At 64.4% G+C, this 15,443-nt stretch overlaps 1 protein-coding gene across 1 annotated transcript; it reads right to left on the bottom strand.

The window, feature by feature from the left end:
• Positions 1-6,682: 6,682 nt before the first annotated feature.
• On the bottom strand, positions 6,683-15,219 carry LFNG (LFNG O-fucosylpeptide 3-beta-N-acetylglucosaminyltransferase). The gene is made up of 8 exons (XM_052663961.1): positions 14,785-15,219; positions 10,354-10,402; positions 9,753-9,852; positions 9,494-9,647; positions 9,304-9,389; positions 8,751-8,916; positions 7,978-8,063; positions 6,683-7,788 (listed from the first exon to the last, which is right to left on the bottom strand). Exons 1-8 carry the CDS (start codon positions 15,217-15,219, stop codon positions 7,722-7,724), a joined length of 1,143 nt encoding a protein of 380 aa, XP_052519921.1. The 3' UTR covers positions 6,683-7,721.
• Between the last annotated feature and the right edge of the window lie 224 nt (positions 15,220-15,443).

The following is a 15,443-nucleotide window of genomic DNA, read 5'->3' as shown; positions in this document are numbered from 1 at the left end:
GCGTGCCTGTCCGCCCGCGTCCCCGCCCAGCTCCTCCCAGTCACCGAGGGTGCAGAAAGGAAGACGCGGACGTCGAAAGGGCAGCAAGACCAAGCCTCGGTCCTGAGCGGGTGGGGGCCCTCCCGCCCTTGGTTTTCCTCCTGCTCTGTTTTCAGGCCCTTCTAACCAGTCCAGGCCCAGGGCCTCCACATCCCGCACCTGCGGTCCTCGCCCGGCCACAGGCCCTGCAGCTTCTCGGGCGGTGGTCCCCGACCGCGTGGATGAGAAGGCGAGGGCTCCGCGGGTAGAAGGGCTTCCAGGCCGGTCCCTCCCTGATGGGGCTCCGCGGGCAGGCGCACGCTCCCAGTCCCGAGGTCCCCTGGCCTGATCGGATGTCCCCTCCACGTCCACCCCATCTCACTATGCAATCCCACTCCAAGCGCCAATCCCTCCCCGTCCCAGGACCCCTGCCCAGCGGGGTGCGGGTGCGTGGGTGGTGGTCCCAAAGACGAGCAGGGACTGGGGCCTCTTGTGCGGGATTTTTTTTTTTTTAACCATAATGGTTGTGTGCCACACCACGTTATATTTGTTACATATATCTCTCCAAGTTATTTTGTTAAGACTCCCCCTCCAAGGTCCCCGCCCCCACCACCCAAGATTGATTTAGCATCCTGAGCGGGGATCGAGGCCTGGACCGCTTGGCATTCTCCAAACTTCATAGGGCCATGGCTGTATGTGATGTCGCTGTGTTTCTGGGTGTGTGTGTGGGGTTTTTTTTTTTAGCTTTTTTTTTTGTAAAACTGGGTTTGGGATTTGATTATTATTTCGCTGGGGGTTTTATTTTTCTTGGCAAATACTAAAACTCTCGTCAATGTAATTTCTGTGGTTTCTATTCAGCTTGGGTTTCATGTTTTAAAATAAACAAATTTTAAAAAACAGGCCTTCCCAGGTCTGTGGGCCGGGTGGCCACTTGCGGGAGCCGCTAGGGCCTGGGGGACCCTGGTGGGCGGGGCCTCGCGGAGAGGCGTGCCTGGCGGGCGGTGAGGAGGGCCGGACAGGGTGGAGTCTGGTGGGCGGGGCATCGTGAGGAGAAGGGTGGAGCCGGCGTTGGCGGGCGGGGCCTCGCGGAGAGGCGTGTCTGGTGGGCGGGGAGAAGGGTCTGATGGGGCGGGGCCCTTTGGGAGGGAGGCCTGTTGGGCGGGGCGTGACACGGGTGGGCGGAGCTGCTGGCGCAGGGAGCGGTGGTTTCTAGATGAAAGACCTATTTGTACATCTTGCGCTGGAGAGGACTTGAGGAGACTAGGATTGCTGTGCGGAGGGCCCCCGTCTCTGGTCACCAGGAGAGGTGACAGAGCTGGCTCTGGGCAGGGTTGGAGGAGGGCAGAGGCCAAATGGTGTGTCCCCAGGAGCATCTCCTGAGTCCCCTGGTGCAACCCGAGGCGGGGTTCCGGTTCCTGAGGCGTCTCCCCAGAGTCCTTATCAGTGGCCTGAGCAGGGACCCAACCCCCGCCCTCCGAGGTAGGAAGGATCATTCTTGTTCTCATCTGCGAAGCTGGCCGGGGAAGGCGCGGTGCTGTCCAAGGGCACATGACCCAGGGTGGCAAGACACACCCCCCACCTCACAGGAAGACCCTCAGGGCCTGTGGAATTGGGGGAGGCACATTTGCCCAGGCGAGAGTCTTGTCTCCCATGCCGGGTGCACCGGTGGGCAAAGGGAGCCCCGAGGCTCCATGGAAGACACCCAGGTTCTGGCTTTCACCCCCGTGGGTGCCTGGACTGGCAGGGCCACTGGGCGGAGCCTCTGTCTCCACCACACATCAGCAGCCTAGTCCAGTGGTTTTCCGGTTTGCCTGATTCCTGGGGAAAGAGGCCCAGGTTACACAAGCTCTTAAAGGTGAGGGAACACATCTCAGGCTCTGTGCTTCTGCAGTGCCACGTGGGGACAACAGGAATTGATTCTCCTCTTGAGTTTAGCTGCAAGGCAGAAAAATCCTGCTATAGCTAGAGGGGGCATGGCCCAGAGAAGTGTGTGTGTGTGTGTGTGCGCATGCATGCGTGTTTGAAGATGGGGAAATGCTATGATGGTGATGATCTCGTAGGCAGAGGAGATGGCTGCACCTGGGAAAAGGAAAAAGTTCTTTGGAGGAGTGATGTTCTTGAGTTACCAAGAGGGGCTGGGACCTCGGTCCCAGTGAGGGCCTGGCTGCAGATGGGAGTGTGGTCCCTCCTGCGGAGCCAAGAGCATATGGGTGGCTTCGGGCTGGGGTGCAGAAGGTCTTAAGAGGTAGAGGAGGCTGGAGAGGAAGTGGGAGTGCGGTGTGAGGGGCAGCGAGCCTCCCAAAGGCCCCTGAGGCACTTGGTCTGGAACTCAGGTGAGACTCACCAGGCTGGAAGGCAGCCCCTCCAGATACCCAGGTGTGGGTAGTGAGCGGGCAGCAGGCCGGATGCAACAGGTCAGAGGCTGCAGATGTGGCCAAGAGAAGATGTGGAAGCAAGAGAGGCCAAGGGAGGTGAAGATGACTTCAAGGGCGTGGCTGAACCTGGAGATTTCAGCTAGGAGAAGACAAACCCTCCAGGGGTGAGGAATCTGGGGTCCCCTGGGGTCAGGAAATGGGAGCTGGACAGACAACAGGCGGAGGCAACGTAGGATGCTGCGGCCACGGGGTAGGTAAGGTCTGGGTGGAGTGGCAGCCAAGACGGGGTGGGGGTGTGGCTGCCTGCTGGTCGTTGGGGGAGGAGATGCCAAGGATACGGGAAGGGTCACTGACACCAAGTCCCCAGGAGCAGTGCGGGAGAGTGTGGCCATGAAATAGGAGTCCAGATCGCCCCAGGATGAGGGGGTCTGTGGATACCCACATCGGGGAGGGGGCAGCAGAAGTTGTGACCCTGTTTGGAGCAGGGGCATGGGCTAGTGGCTACAAGAGCATCGTCAGGAGTGAGGTGTGAGGACAGCAGATGTCCAGCAGGGGGCGCCGAGTACTCGGAGGATGAAGGACAAGGGCGGGACAGACTGTTGGAGGAGCCCGCGCGGGGAATCTCGATTCCCACCAAGTTCCCAGTGACTGGGGCTCAGCTGTGACCACCACATTCAAAAAGGAAATGAGGGGTCACTTGGCAAGGATCTGGGGATTCCACCAGGATGGGCCATAAGGAGACGCAGCAACCAGCCATGTACCAGAGCCAGGGGGCAGGGCAGTGGCCTGGGTGGCCTGCAGCAGAAGGCTCCAGCTTGCCTCTTGACAGCACATGTACTTCAGAAAGCAAATACTGGTGATAACTAGTAGATTCCAAATACTGGTAATATACCAAATATTGATAATAACCAAAGATTCATGATGTGAACTTTTAAGAGCAAGCAAGGGGATGCAGAGATGGTCTTCCCTCCCACTCAGGCTGCACCTCTCAATCAGGTTCCGTTCAGTTCAGTCTCTCAGTCATGCCCGACTCTTTGCGACCCCATGGACAGCAGCACGCCAGGCCTCCCTGTCCTTCACCAACTCCTGGAGCTTGCTGAAGCTCATGTCCATTGAGTCGGTGATGCCATCCAACCATCTCATCCTCTGTCGTCCCCTTCTCCTCCTGCCTTCAATCTTTCCCAGCATCAGGGTCTTTTCCAATGAGTCAGTTTTTCGCACCAGGTGGCCAAAGTATTGGAGTTTCAGCTTCACCATCAGTCCTTCCAATGAATATTCAGAACTGATTTCCTTCCTGATTGGATCTCCTTGCAGTCCAAGGGACTCTCAAGAGTCTTCTCCCACACCACCCACAGTTCAAAAACGTCAGTTTGTCTGCGCTCAGCTTTCTTTATAGCCAACTCTCACATCCATACATGACTACTGGAAAAACCATAGCTTTGACTAGACAGACTTTTGTTAGTAAAGTGATGTCTCTGATTTTTAATATGCCGTCTAGGTTGGTCATGGCTTTTCTTCCAAGGAGCAAGCGTCTTATAATTTCATGGCTGCAGTCACCATCTGCAGTGATTTTGGAGCCCAAAAAGAGGGTCCTGGGGAAGGTGGATTCGGGTTGGGAGAGAAACCACCAACTCTGGCCAGCAGGGGGCGCCCAAGGACCGCAGCGGGCTATGCAAGGGGCTGCCCGCTGCCCGGGCAGGGGGAGTAGGGGCGTGTGGCGGGGGAAGCAGCCACAGCTCTGAGCCCCCAAACTCAGCATGGCGGCATGATCTGGGCAACCGCCAGAGGCCAAGATGAGAAGCCCTCCGGGCCCCTTGGTCCCCTCCTAGTGATGATGGATCACGTGCCTTCTGTGCGTCCAGCCTCGGGCTGGACTTGGGGCAGAGGTCACCTTCAGGAGCATTTGGTGAGGTCAGGGCTGGGGCGGCGCCATGACTGGACTTTGGTCTGACAGAATACACGGGGCCGGCTCTGGTCCCCGCCGGGACCCCAGGCCCAGAGAGGGCAGGGCTGGCTGAAGCTGCAGCAGGGTCTGGCCTCCAGAAGCGTGGATGGAGACTCGTGGGCAGCCATGCGCCAGGTGGACGAGGGCCGTGGAGACCACCCTGTCTCCAGACATCCTCACGAGCCCCACCTCCGCCCCTTGTCCAGGCTTTGTCGAGGCCTGGAGTGTCTTCCTCTGCCACTGCCCTCGGCAGAGCCTTCCTGCTCCAGCCCAGCTGGGCCTCTTCAGGGCAGCTAACCGTGATGGCCCAGCGGAAGGAGCTCGTTTCAACGGAACAGAGCAGGGCTCCGCCCTGGCACCCTGGCACCCGTCTCAGCCCCTCCAAGACGTGGCTCAGCCTCTGCTTGTGGGCAGCTGGGGAGCCAGAGGCAGGGCGGGGTTGGGGCGCCCAGCGGCCCCCGGGGCTGTGCTTTTTGTTTCTGAAAGCCCACAGTGACCCGCCGTTTAGGAGGGCCAGGCTGGGGGACACGGAGCCCCTTCAGCCTGCCAGGACCCTCTCCAACCATCCCTCAGCCCAGTGCGCGGGGAGGCGCACCGATGCCACCAGGGGTGGGGCGTGGTGCCCCCAGTCGTGCCCACAGGAGGAGGGCGGGCCCCTCTCTACTCTGTGACTCACTGGGGGAGGGCCGCCTCCTGCACCCCCAGGCGGCGGATGCCCGTTCCTGTAAGGCCTCCTGGACCGCTTCCCCTTCTGAGGACGGAGCCCAGCTTCGCGTTGAGGAGGAATGGGCCGGGGTGCTCCAGGTATGCCCCTCCGCGACCCCACCTGGAGGCCAGGCACTCAGGTGCCTCACACTGACCCCCGTTTCCCTCATGGAGGTGGAGGCTCCCCCCCCCCCCACCCCGGGCTCCCTGCTCTGCCGCCGGGACAGCCCGGACCAGCTGTGACCCTTGATGCCCACCCCTGGGCCCCAGGGCCCCACCACCCTGTGGGGAGGCAATGCCACCCACCAGGGCCGGGGCGCCGGGCCACGGTTCCGCTCCGGGCAGAGGCTCCTCTGACTCACGCTGGCCGGAAGGAGACCCGCAGCCTCTGCCCACAGCAGCAAGTTCCGCTGTGACTGCCCCACCCCCGCCCAGCCTGGCACAGCGTGCTCTGGGGGCGTCCCCCAGACAGGGTCAGGCCGTGTGACGGCAAGGGGCTGTCTCTCCCTGCACTGTCCCTGCCGCACCCCCAGGGCAGCTGCTGGGCAAACCACACGCTGACTCAGGGCTGCGGAAGGCCCAGGTGGGGTCAGGCGCCAGCCGGCTGCTCCCTGGGCCAGAGTGGGCACTGGCAGGGCGTGCAGAAGTGGTGCCCTCCCCAGCCCGGTGGGGGTGCTGAGCAGAGGAGTGTGCCGGGTTGGGGGAGCTTCTGCCCCCACATCAGGGGTGGGAGGAGAGTCGCTCTTCCACCCTCAGCCTGGTTTCTGATGAGCTGACAGGGTGCACGGCGGGCAGCAGGGAGCAGAGGCGGCAGTGGGGGCCCCAGATCCCAGCGAGGGCCCGCGGGGCAGGGCTGGGGGTGGGGGAGCGGCTGGGGGCTGCGGTCAGGCCGGGAGCAGCCTGTCTGGGCTGTTTGAGGAAGAGGAAGTGAGGGCCCCGGGCCCGTGGAGGGTCAGGGGAGGGGACTCCCCCAGAGGCCAGAGCAGGCCCTCCCCACCCCACATTACATAGGCTGATTTGAGGAAGGGCCTGAGGATCTGCCTTCGGTAGAAAACATCGCCACAGCAGGGATGGGCGGGGCGAGGGGGTGAGGCCAGGATCCAGGCCAGCCCGACCTTGGACCTGGAGCTCTTCTCCACCAGCCCAGCTGCCTGGCCTTGGATATCACCTGCTCTGAGCCTCAGTCTTCCCATCTGCACAATGGGGGCAAGAAGGTGGCCTGGATGGTTTGTGACAGGGACGAAGCTGGGTAAGGCGGTCCCAGGCCAAACCACGGCGAGCGCCTGTCGCTCTCAAGGGAGCACTGGACTCCATGGCAGCTGGCCCGGGCCCGGGTCTGCACAGCCCAGGGCTGCGGAGTCTGAGAGCAGCGTGTCTGATCACATGAGATCTCCCCCTACACCTGAGGGTGCCCTGGGCTGGCCACTCAAGTTCCTGGGCTTCTCAGGAACGTGCAAGTTGCTATTCTGAGCCCAAGTTCCCATGCTACGATAGTTGGCTTGGGGGGATCTCTCATACCTTCCCCACTTGAGTGCCAACGAGCCCCCAGCACCAGCTTCCATGAACCTGCATCTCGAGTGCAACGTCCAGCCAAGACCAGGACCCCCAGGTTGCCCCAAAGAGCATCTTTATTCACAGCAAAGGACGTCACCATAGCAACACACCTCAATTCCCTGAGAACTTTTCCCTTATCGTTCACTTTCCTAGCTATGTCTTGCAGAAAGAAAAACAGAACGCAAAACGCACCTCACTGGCTAGGTGCGCTGAGCTGGGCTGGGAGACAGGCTCTGTGAAGGAGGCAGGCAGGGAGAGGCCAGACACCATGACACATAAATACAGAGTGTTAGACATTTCCATCAGCTTTAACAACAGAGATTATCCCAAGTTTGGCTTCTGGTTTTTCTGATCCACAGAAAAGATAACACCTTTCCCAAGCCCCTGAAAACACAGACAAAAACACCCTACTTTTTACCCACCCTCTTTCAACAAAACAGTCACAGTAAAAAACACTGTCACAGTATTTACAGACACACCCACTATGGGCGACTTTCTCTCTACTTTGGAGAGGAGTTAAAAGCTCAGCTGGCTCCCCGTCACAAAGGGAAGCTGGCTGAGAGAGCAGGGGAGACCCCTGCCCGGGACGCTTCACCCGGCGGCAAGGTCGCTGGGGCTGCTGTCACTTGGAGCCGTCGTACCCAGGCCAGAGCTCAGCGCGAGGGGGCGAGGGGCACTCCCCCAAATCCAGCTTCCTCGTGCGGAACACAGGGAGCTGTCCTGGGGGCTCTGAGCGGGGAGCCAGAGTCCCGGGGGAGGCAGTTGCCCACAGCGACGGGCCTGTGCTCAGCAGGACGGAGCGGCGCCCACACGTCCCTGCAGAGCAGCCCCTGGGCCCCACGCTGCCCAGAGACCCCGAAAGGGTAACAGAACTGTCCTCAGAGTGACCTCCCACACAAATCCTTCCGGGGCGGAACATGGACAGACAGACAGACAGGCGGGACTTTGCCTGCCCCTTGGCAGAGCAGAGCTGCCCAGCAGTCTGCTACAGGGATGGACACACAGCACACACACAGGCGCAGCCCCGGGGTGGCCTCGAAGGCCCAGACCGGGGCGGCACGACAGGGGTCCTCGGGCCCTTTGGATACCAGGGGCGCCCGGGGACGGGGTTTCAGCCACGGCCACTAGAAGATGGCAGTGCGGGGGCACCAGGGTGTGTCCGGGTACAGATGGCAGTGGACGGAGCGGAACCTGTGGGGACAGTGGGCGCTTGTCCGTGCGGGCTGGGGGCCCGCCTCCACCCGAGCAGACACCTGGGGGGCTCGTTCGTGCTGGCTGGGGGCCCGCCTCCACCCGAGCAGACTCCTGGGGGCCGCTGAGCTGCAGCAGACCCTAAGGGACCTCAGTGAGCCCGCCCTCTCTAGTCCTCCCTTTCCTCACCTCGACGGGTCGGCCTCCACTGAGAAGGGCCCCTTAATGTGGACGGCGTTCCGCTTGTTTTCAAACATGCCGTAGCTCAGGGTCACCTGCAGGGAGACGGAAAGGGTGATCCTGGGGGGGCTGTGGTGCCAAGGCCAGCCTACCCTGGCTCTGCCCAAGGCGGGCATGGGTGCGACTCTGCACGAAGGGACAGCCTGGCCTTCTGCCCACCTCGGGGCTGAGAAGCCAGGTCCACGCTGCACCCCCAGGAGTAAAGCCCAAGGGGGCTTTAGCTGGGACGGCGGCCTCGCCAGCCACGGCGAGGAATGTTTATGGGTACAGGGAAGACCCGAAAGGCTCAGAGTAGGTGTCCCGCTGAAGACAAGAGGCAAGATGGACGAACCACGGGAGTGCTGCTGGGCAGATCTGGGTGCCTGGGTGGCAACTCACAGCCGGGCCTCTGGTGACCTATTCAAAGCCGTGGCCCCTCTGCGGCCCCCTCCCCACTTCCTCCCTCCCTCCTGTCTGCCCCTCCCCTGCTCTCCCGGATGCTCTCCTCCCGCCTGCGGCCCTTGCGCGCGCACCTGCTCGGGGAGCCCCGCGGCCCTGGCGCGCGCACCTGCTCAGGGAAACCCACGGCCCTGGCGCGCGCACCTGCTCGGGGAGCCCCGCGGCCCTGGCGCGCGCACCTGCTCGGGGAGCCCCGCGGCCCTGGCGCGCGCACCTGCTCAGGGAAACCCACGGCCCTGGCGCGCGCACCTGCTCGGGGAGCCCCGCGGCCCTGGCGCGCGCACCTGCTCGTGGAGCTCAGAGGCAGGCACTTGCTGCAGATTCTCCAGGTGGGAGTGGAAGAGCCCACAGCGCACGAGGGGCACGCCCAGCAGCGCCTCCACGATGTAGCCGATGGTGCAGTCGTCAGGCAGCCGGATCCGCTCGGCCGTGCTCATGAAGTGGCCTCCGCTGTGGGAAGGAAGGGCCGAGGGCCACAGTGAGCCGAGGGGGCAGCATGCCGCTCGGCCGGCTGGGCTCAGGCAGGAGGTGGACGCGCCCGGCGGGCATCCCTGACGGGGCTCCCACGCGGGCGGCTCCCAGCCTCCCTTTCCTCCAGGAAAGCCCCCTCCTCCATACAAGCCTGAGAACTCCATGTGTGTGGAGTGGGGGGTTACCAGATGCAGGAAGGGGTCCTCACCCCACTGGTGGCTGGCAGGCGGAGGTGGGGACGACTCACCCTGCCGGTGGACATGAGGTTTGGGGACACTGGAGCTGGGAAGATGAGCCGTGCCAGGCCGGCCATGGGGGGACCCTGGGAGATCAGAGGCAGCCTCACCTGCACCCCAGGGCACTCACCTGGCCCAGGGGCTCATCTTCAGGGCCAGCCCTCGGCTGATGCAGAAGCCAGCCCCGCCAGTGGCGAACCAGAAGTGGACAGGACGCTGCGGGCACGGAGGGCCGTGGTGAGACTCCCAGAGCCCCGCTGCCGGGCACCCCAGCCCCCTCCCTGTGCGGCAGTGCAGGCTGGCATGGGGGGGGCACTCACCACCGTGTTTTCGCTGACCCGCTCTGTGGCCTGGATGGGCCTGTCCAGGCTGGGCTTGCCCAGGTAGATGTCCTGCGTGTGCGGGTAACTGCCCAGCAGCCTCAGCAGAGCACGCACGTTCACGTAGTTATCGTCATCCACGTGGCAGAACCACCTGGCGGGGGCAGGGCCGTCAGGGGGGCATCACGCAGGTGGGACTGCCAGGGCCAGAGCCCCACCAGGGCACACTCCCAGGGCCCTGCCAGAGGCCGGCACTCACTTCCTCCCTGACTCGATGAAGCGGTCATACTCCACGGCCATCTTGCAGGACAGCGCCTGGCGGCTGTGGGCGGCCGAGCAGTTTGTGTTGACCACGTGGCCTGCGGACAAGGGGAGGGGCTGTGAGTGGGTCCAAGGCCGGTCAGAGAGCGCAGCCTGACCTGGGGTCACACAGCAGGCCCGGGGCAAGCAGAGCAGGAAGGGGTGTGGGGGGTGGTAGTCTGTCCCGGGGCGCCCTGGGTCCAAGCAGTGCCTGTACCAGCCACTCTACTTAAGCCCTCCCCCGAGCCGGACACCAGCCTGCAGAACCCACCCCCCCAGCACCACCTCGTTGGGCGCCCCGCCCCGCCCCGCCCCTGCCCATTCAGGCGGCTTTTTCCCAGCACCAGCCACCTGTTGCCGCCACATAAGCTCAAAGGGCCCAGGAGCTGAAAGGGCCTCATTTGCATGAGAATTGGGGGGGTGGGTGAGTGGTGGGGCGGGGCGCTGAGCAAACCCGTTGAGTAAACTGCCCTCCCAGGTCCTCAGCCCGGCAACCTCTTCCAAGGGGACAGTTTCCTCCAGGCAGGAGCCCCCCTCGCCTTCCCACGTCCAGGGCTCACCCGTGCGCCTGGCCAGTGCCTCGTCTTCCCCATCCGTGAAAATGAACGTCTGCAGGGAGAAACGCGGCCTTGAACGGGCAGCTCGGGGGGGGCCCCCCGGCCACCGCAGGGCCCAGGGCTGGGACCCCTCGTGCCCATGCCGCATCTTTGAGCCTCCATTTCCCCCCGTGCAGAGCGGGGCTCCGGAGCCTACCATGAGAGCAAGGGGACGGTGGGGGGGGCTCAGGAAGGACCCCCACCCCACCCCTGACCACCGCGACAGCTGCGCCCAAGGTCACCGGGAGGCGGCTGCCGGCACGAGCCAGGTGCGGTGCCCCGCCCACCCGCCAGGTAACCGCTCTCGGCCGCCCTGCGCACCTGGCGGGCACACACCCTTATTGACACAGTGCCTGGCCTGCGGGAGGGGCAGGGCACAGGCGGAGGAGGTCGGCTTCGGGAAGCCAAATCTCCATCAGTCGGGGACAAAGGCTTCTGCTGGGCGGCTGCCAGGCGCTGGCGGACAAAGGGCCCGCAGGGAGGGTGAGTCACCAGGCATTGTCCGCCAGCTTTGTCCCGGGCCGCGCAGCGAGGGGAACTCGGCCGCGTTAAGCGGGAGTGGCCACACGGCCCATTACCATACAGCTGGCCTGGTTAACTGGGCCGGGCTGGGCACAAGGTCCGGCGGGCAGGGGTGTGGCCACAGCCCCGCAGTCCCCCAGGCTGGGCCCTCAGGACAGGGCCCTTCGCACCGCTGGCTGTGTGGTCAGCCGGCCAAGCCAGTCGCCTTCCCTGAGCCAAAGCAGCCTCCAGGGTTCTCCGGAGACTCTGACAAGTCTGCGGGGCTGGGCTGGGAAACCGCACAGGCCCCGCACAGGAATCAGCGCTCCCTGCGCCCACGCAGCCCAGCACCCCCGGCCACGGCTTCGGCTCACAGACGGGCCTTGCCCGAGGCCGCATCGAAGCTCTGGCTATGCCAACCTGGCTCCTCCACCCTGCCAGGATCACTCTACGGAAGAAGGGGGGGCCCGACGGGGAGGGGCCAGGCGCTGCCGGCGCCCGCCTGGGCCCGTCGGCACACGGGGAGGAATGTTCCTTCCTCTGCCGCCCGCCCAGCGCGTGCCGCCCAGCGCACCCAGGCGTGCCGAGTGCAGAGCCCAGCCCGGCGGAGGGTGCTATGAGCCCGGGCAGCAGGAGACAGCCCCCCCACCTCCGTGGCCACCAGGCCCTGGTTTCATCCTGGGTACAAATGAGCACAAGGGAGGGGCCAGAGTGTGCAGGCCTGATGCGATGTGTACTCAGGGGCTGGGGGTCCCACTTGGGGTGCCCACCCTCTCCTGGTAGCCCGGGCTCCCAGTCCAGCCTGAGCCTGAACCCGGGCCACAGGCTCAGGTGAGGACACCAGCTGGGTGGGCCTAGAAGGGACTGGAGGGAGGGGGGGAGGGGGGGAGGGGGGGAGGGGGGGAGGGTGGGCCCCTCCTGCCCGCTGCAGGCACGCACCCCTCCTCCCAAGCAGACACCCCAGGGGCCCGCACGCACGGACTCGCATCCCGCCCCCTGCCTGCTCGCCGGCATCTCAGCCCAGGAATGCCGTGGGAGGCCGAGGCCGCCCGTGCAGACGTGCCGTTGCTGCCACTGGATTAAAAGGAAAATGCTTTCTTAATGAGATCAAGCGAGGCCTGTTCTCCCGCGCTTTGGTGATGCCCTAAAAACCCAGCCCAAGGCTACGGAGATTAAAGTCACCTTTGTTCAGAGAGGAGCGCTTGGAGGCGTGGGGCTGTGGGGGTGTGAGGGTGCCAGGCCTCCAGTCTCGCCTCATCAGAGCAGTCAGGAGCGGAGGGGATGGGCCTCACCCGTGGCTCCGAGCCTCAGTTTCCGCCCTCTGTGTAATGGGCGTAACCAGAGCTCATGCGCCCAAAGCAGAGCGCCCAGCTCCTTCTCTTCTTCCAGCTCCCTCACGGCCCAGGGAGGAGGGCATCATCCCTCCCCGAGTGTACAGGTGGGGAAACGGAGCCCCAGAGAGAGGCGGGCCCTGGCCTGCGGTCACGCCCCGGGACAAAGGTGGTGCTGGTCCCCACCAGTCGTGCCCCACAGACCCCTCCCCACTTCCCTGACGACGGCAGGGATGGGGGAGGAAGAGCCAGGCGGCGGGGCGGCAGGGCTGGCGGAGGGTGGGCGGGGGGACACCCACAGGAAGCGGCATTGTTCCTGGAGCTGCGATTCAAAGAAACACAGGATGCCAAGCTCTCCCCCCCCCCGACAATTGTGGCCGCTGCGGTGGCAGCCGCGCAGCCTAGCCCACTCCTGGGAGGGACAGGGGAGCAAAGTGCGGGCCAAGGACCCAGCCCCTCACCCTGGACCTCCAGGGCCGTCATAACGTGGCTGCTGCTGACCACCACCGCCCGAGCCACTCCAATGGCTGGAAGTCTCTTGCACGCCCCCCAGGTTGTGTTCAAGGTGCCCAGTTGCCCTTTCAGGGCATTTCCTACTCTCCGTCTAGTTCAAATGGCACCTCCTCCAGGAAGTCCCTCCCTCCCCAACCCAGGTCAGATGCCCCCCTTTCAGCTCACACAGCCTCTTTGGGTTTCCCCCACTGCAGCCCTGACTTCCTGGAGTCTCCCTCATCAAACCGGGTCTGAACCACCCTGCACAGGGTTGGGAGCCGAGGTCTCTCCGTTGAAACAGTTTCAAGGACCCCTCACCCCTAGGACACCATGAGAGGAGTTCTTGCTAGACGGGACACACGCCCTGACTGCTGGGAGCCAGATTCGGCTCCTCCGGGGTGTGCTCAGCTAGCCAGAGGGGAGCCTGAGGGAACCTTCAGTGGGGAAGGCGGCCTCTCCCTGCCTCTCCAGGTTTTGGCCGTCCACTTTCACAACCCTCGACCAGAGGCCAGCGCTTTCCTTATTCCAGAGATGAGCAGACTGAGGGCCAGAGAGGCCCTTGGTCATGCCCAGGGTCACCTAGCTCGGCCGGGACTGCTCCCCGAGACTCCCTGACCATATCCCCTTCGCGGGAGGAAGTCCTCAGAGTCCGAGAGAAGAGGTGCTCAGAGCTGATGGCAGCCCAGAGGGGGCTGAGCACTGCCAACGGCCACAGAGCAGGCAGGCAGGGTCCTGGGGGTGGTGCCTGGCTCGGGGACAGCGCCCCGCAAGTGCTGTCACTTGGGGAGGGGGGCCCGCAGGCCGTCATCACCAGGCAACCTGAGTGGCCAGCGCGCCGGCGGCGGTTCCCATGGAGCACATAGCCGCACACAAGAGGCCGGACGCCTTTCTCCACTGGAGAAAGGGGCTTTGTTACCTTGCCCGAGCGGCCGGCGTGAGAGCCGCCCGGCGCTGGGAATCCTAACGGCCCAGCAGCCAAACAAAACCCGCAGCCCCCGCCGCCCCCTCCTGCCGGCCTGCTGAGCCCCTGGGAAAGGGACGCCGTGTTCCCAGGAGGCTGCCGTGGGCTCCCAGGGCCCCCTCCGCACGCTGAGACCAGGAGGACCCTGCTCCCCTGACCCTCATCGTGACCTCGTCAGGGCCCTGCCCCAAAACAGGGCTCAGCCAGGCCAGAAGGCCCCCAGGCCTCGAGGGTTTCAACAGGGAGGAAGAGACCTGGGGTCTTCTCTGAGCCCCTAGACCCGTCAAGTGTCCTTCACCCCCATCCCAAATACCCAGGCAGTCCCTTGTATCTCCCAGTTCAGGGAATTCCCTCACCCCCTCCCCAGCAGCACTCACACTGCCCCCATCTCGCCCCAACCCAGCCATCCAGCTGCAGCCTGGAAGGAGATTTTTCAAAGTGGGGTGTGTCTTTATTATGTGTGTGGAGGAAGTCAGTGCTCAACTAGGATGTGCTAAGCACTAGTTTCCAGGCTCCAGAGACTTCTGCACTGTGGAGAGAGGGCCCCAGAATACACCCTGAAACCCAGCGCGTGCACTCTCGTTCTTCTTCGGAGATAGACCCCCCCAGGGCCCCCACCAACGCCCACCCCCAGCTTCAACAGCGACTTGTCCCCCGGCCCATTGCAAAGGCTGGGATGAGGGACAGGTCTGGCCCTGTGCCCAGGGGTCCTAACCCTTCACTCCACTTCTCAGGAAAGAGTCTTCCTCCCGGGGAAGGGTATGAGGCCAGGAGGACGCCCCACGCTGAATCTGCCTTGGGAAGGCTTGGGGACAATAATTCCTAGCTGCTGAGTTCCAGTGTTTGAGGGCAAGAAGCATCACCAGAAGCCAACACCTGGCTGGTGAAGGTTCACTGCAGGCCACTGACCGGTGGTGTTTGGGGAATGAGTCCCCACCCTGTGCTTCCACATCAGGCAAACTGGGCTGGAAGGGGATGAACCGGCATCGCTACGCCCGATATTCCCGGCGGCGGTACAGACAGGCAGCCTGGCGCCCACTGGATGCTGCCACCAGCTGGACAAGAGGGCACCTCCTCCCCTGCCCACTTGCCCAGCCTGACGGGGCTCACCATCTCCTCGTGGCGCGAGATCCACGTCTCCAGAAGCAAGTCGAGACGCGCGCGATGAAACTTTTTGGTGGTCTTCACCGCGATGAAGACGTCGCGTGCGGCCAGCGGCTCGGCCGGGGGCCGCGGACGGCCGTCCGCGGGGCGGGAGGCGCCCCCGGGCGGTGGGCCCGCGTCTCTGCGAGAGCGGGTGAGCAGGCTGAAGTACTCGGACAGACTGTGCACCTCGCGGACGGGCGCCCCGGGCGCCACCGCCGCCGCCGCCTCCAGTCCAGGCGCCGTGGCCGCCCCCGAGGGGCCCGCCAGGCTGCGCAGCGCGCGCCGACCGCGTTCAGCGGGCACCGGGGGCGGCGGCGGGTCGGCCGTGAGCACCAGCAGGCAGGCAAGCAGCGCGCCCGCCAGCGCCAGCAGCAGGCGGCGGCCGCAGCGCTTGAGCATGGTGGGGTGGCGGCAGCGCGGAGCGCCCGGCCCCTCTCAGCCGCGCCGAGGCTCCGGGGTCCCGCCGCGCGTCCAGCGGCGCCCCGCCCGCGGCCCGAGCTCTTAAACCGCCCGGACCTGGCTCCGCCCCTAGGGCGAGGCCTCGCGCGGTGCCCCGCCTTCGGCGCAAGCTCATTGGCTCCCGGGCCCCGGGGGCGGGGCCTCTCGCATTGCCCCCGACGCCC

The sequence above is a fragment of the Budorcas taxicolor genome, chromosome 2 (assembly GCF_023091745.1).
Source record: "Budorcas taxicolor isolate Tak-1 chromosome 2, Takin1.1, whole genome shotgun sequence".
Classification (NCBI taxonomy): Eukaryota; Metazoa; Chordata; class Mammalia; order Artiodactyla; family Bovidae; genus Budorcas; species Budorcas taxicolor.
Note: the sequence above shows the minus strand (reverse complement) of the source record. Positions and strands in the feature narration are given on the sequence as shown.

Excerpts from the sequence above, each read along its gene's own strand:
- LFNG (XM_052663961.1), bottom strand. The coding sequence starts at position 15,219 with ATGCTCAAGCGCTGCGGCCGCCGCCTGCTGCTGGCGCTGGCGGGCGCG. Across the intron at positions 9,853-10,353 it reads GGCACTGGCCAGGCGCACGG|GCCACGTGGTCAACACAAAC; the intron begins GTGAGCCCTGGA and ends CCTTGTCCGCAG. Across the intron at positions 8,917-9,303 it reads AAGATGAGCCCCTGGGCCAG|CGGAGGCCACTTCATGAGCA; the intron begins GTGAGTGCCCTG and ends TCCTTCCCACAG.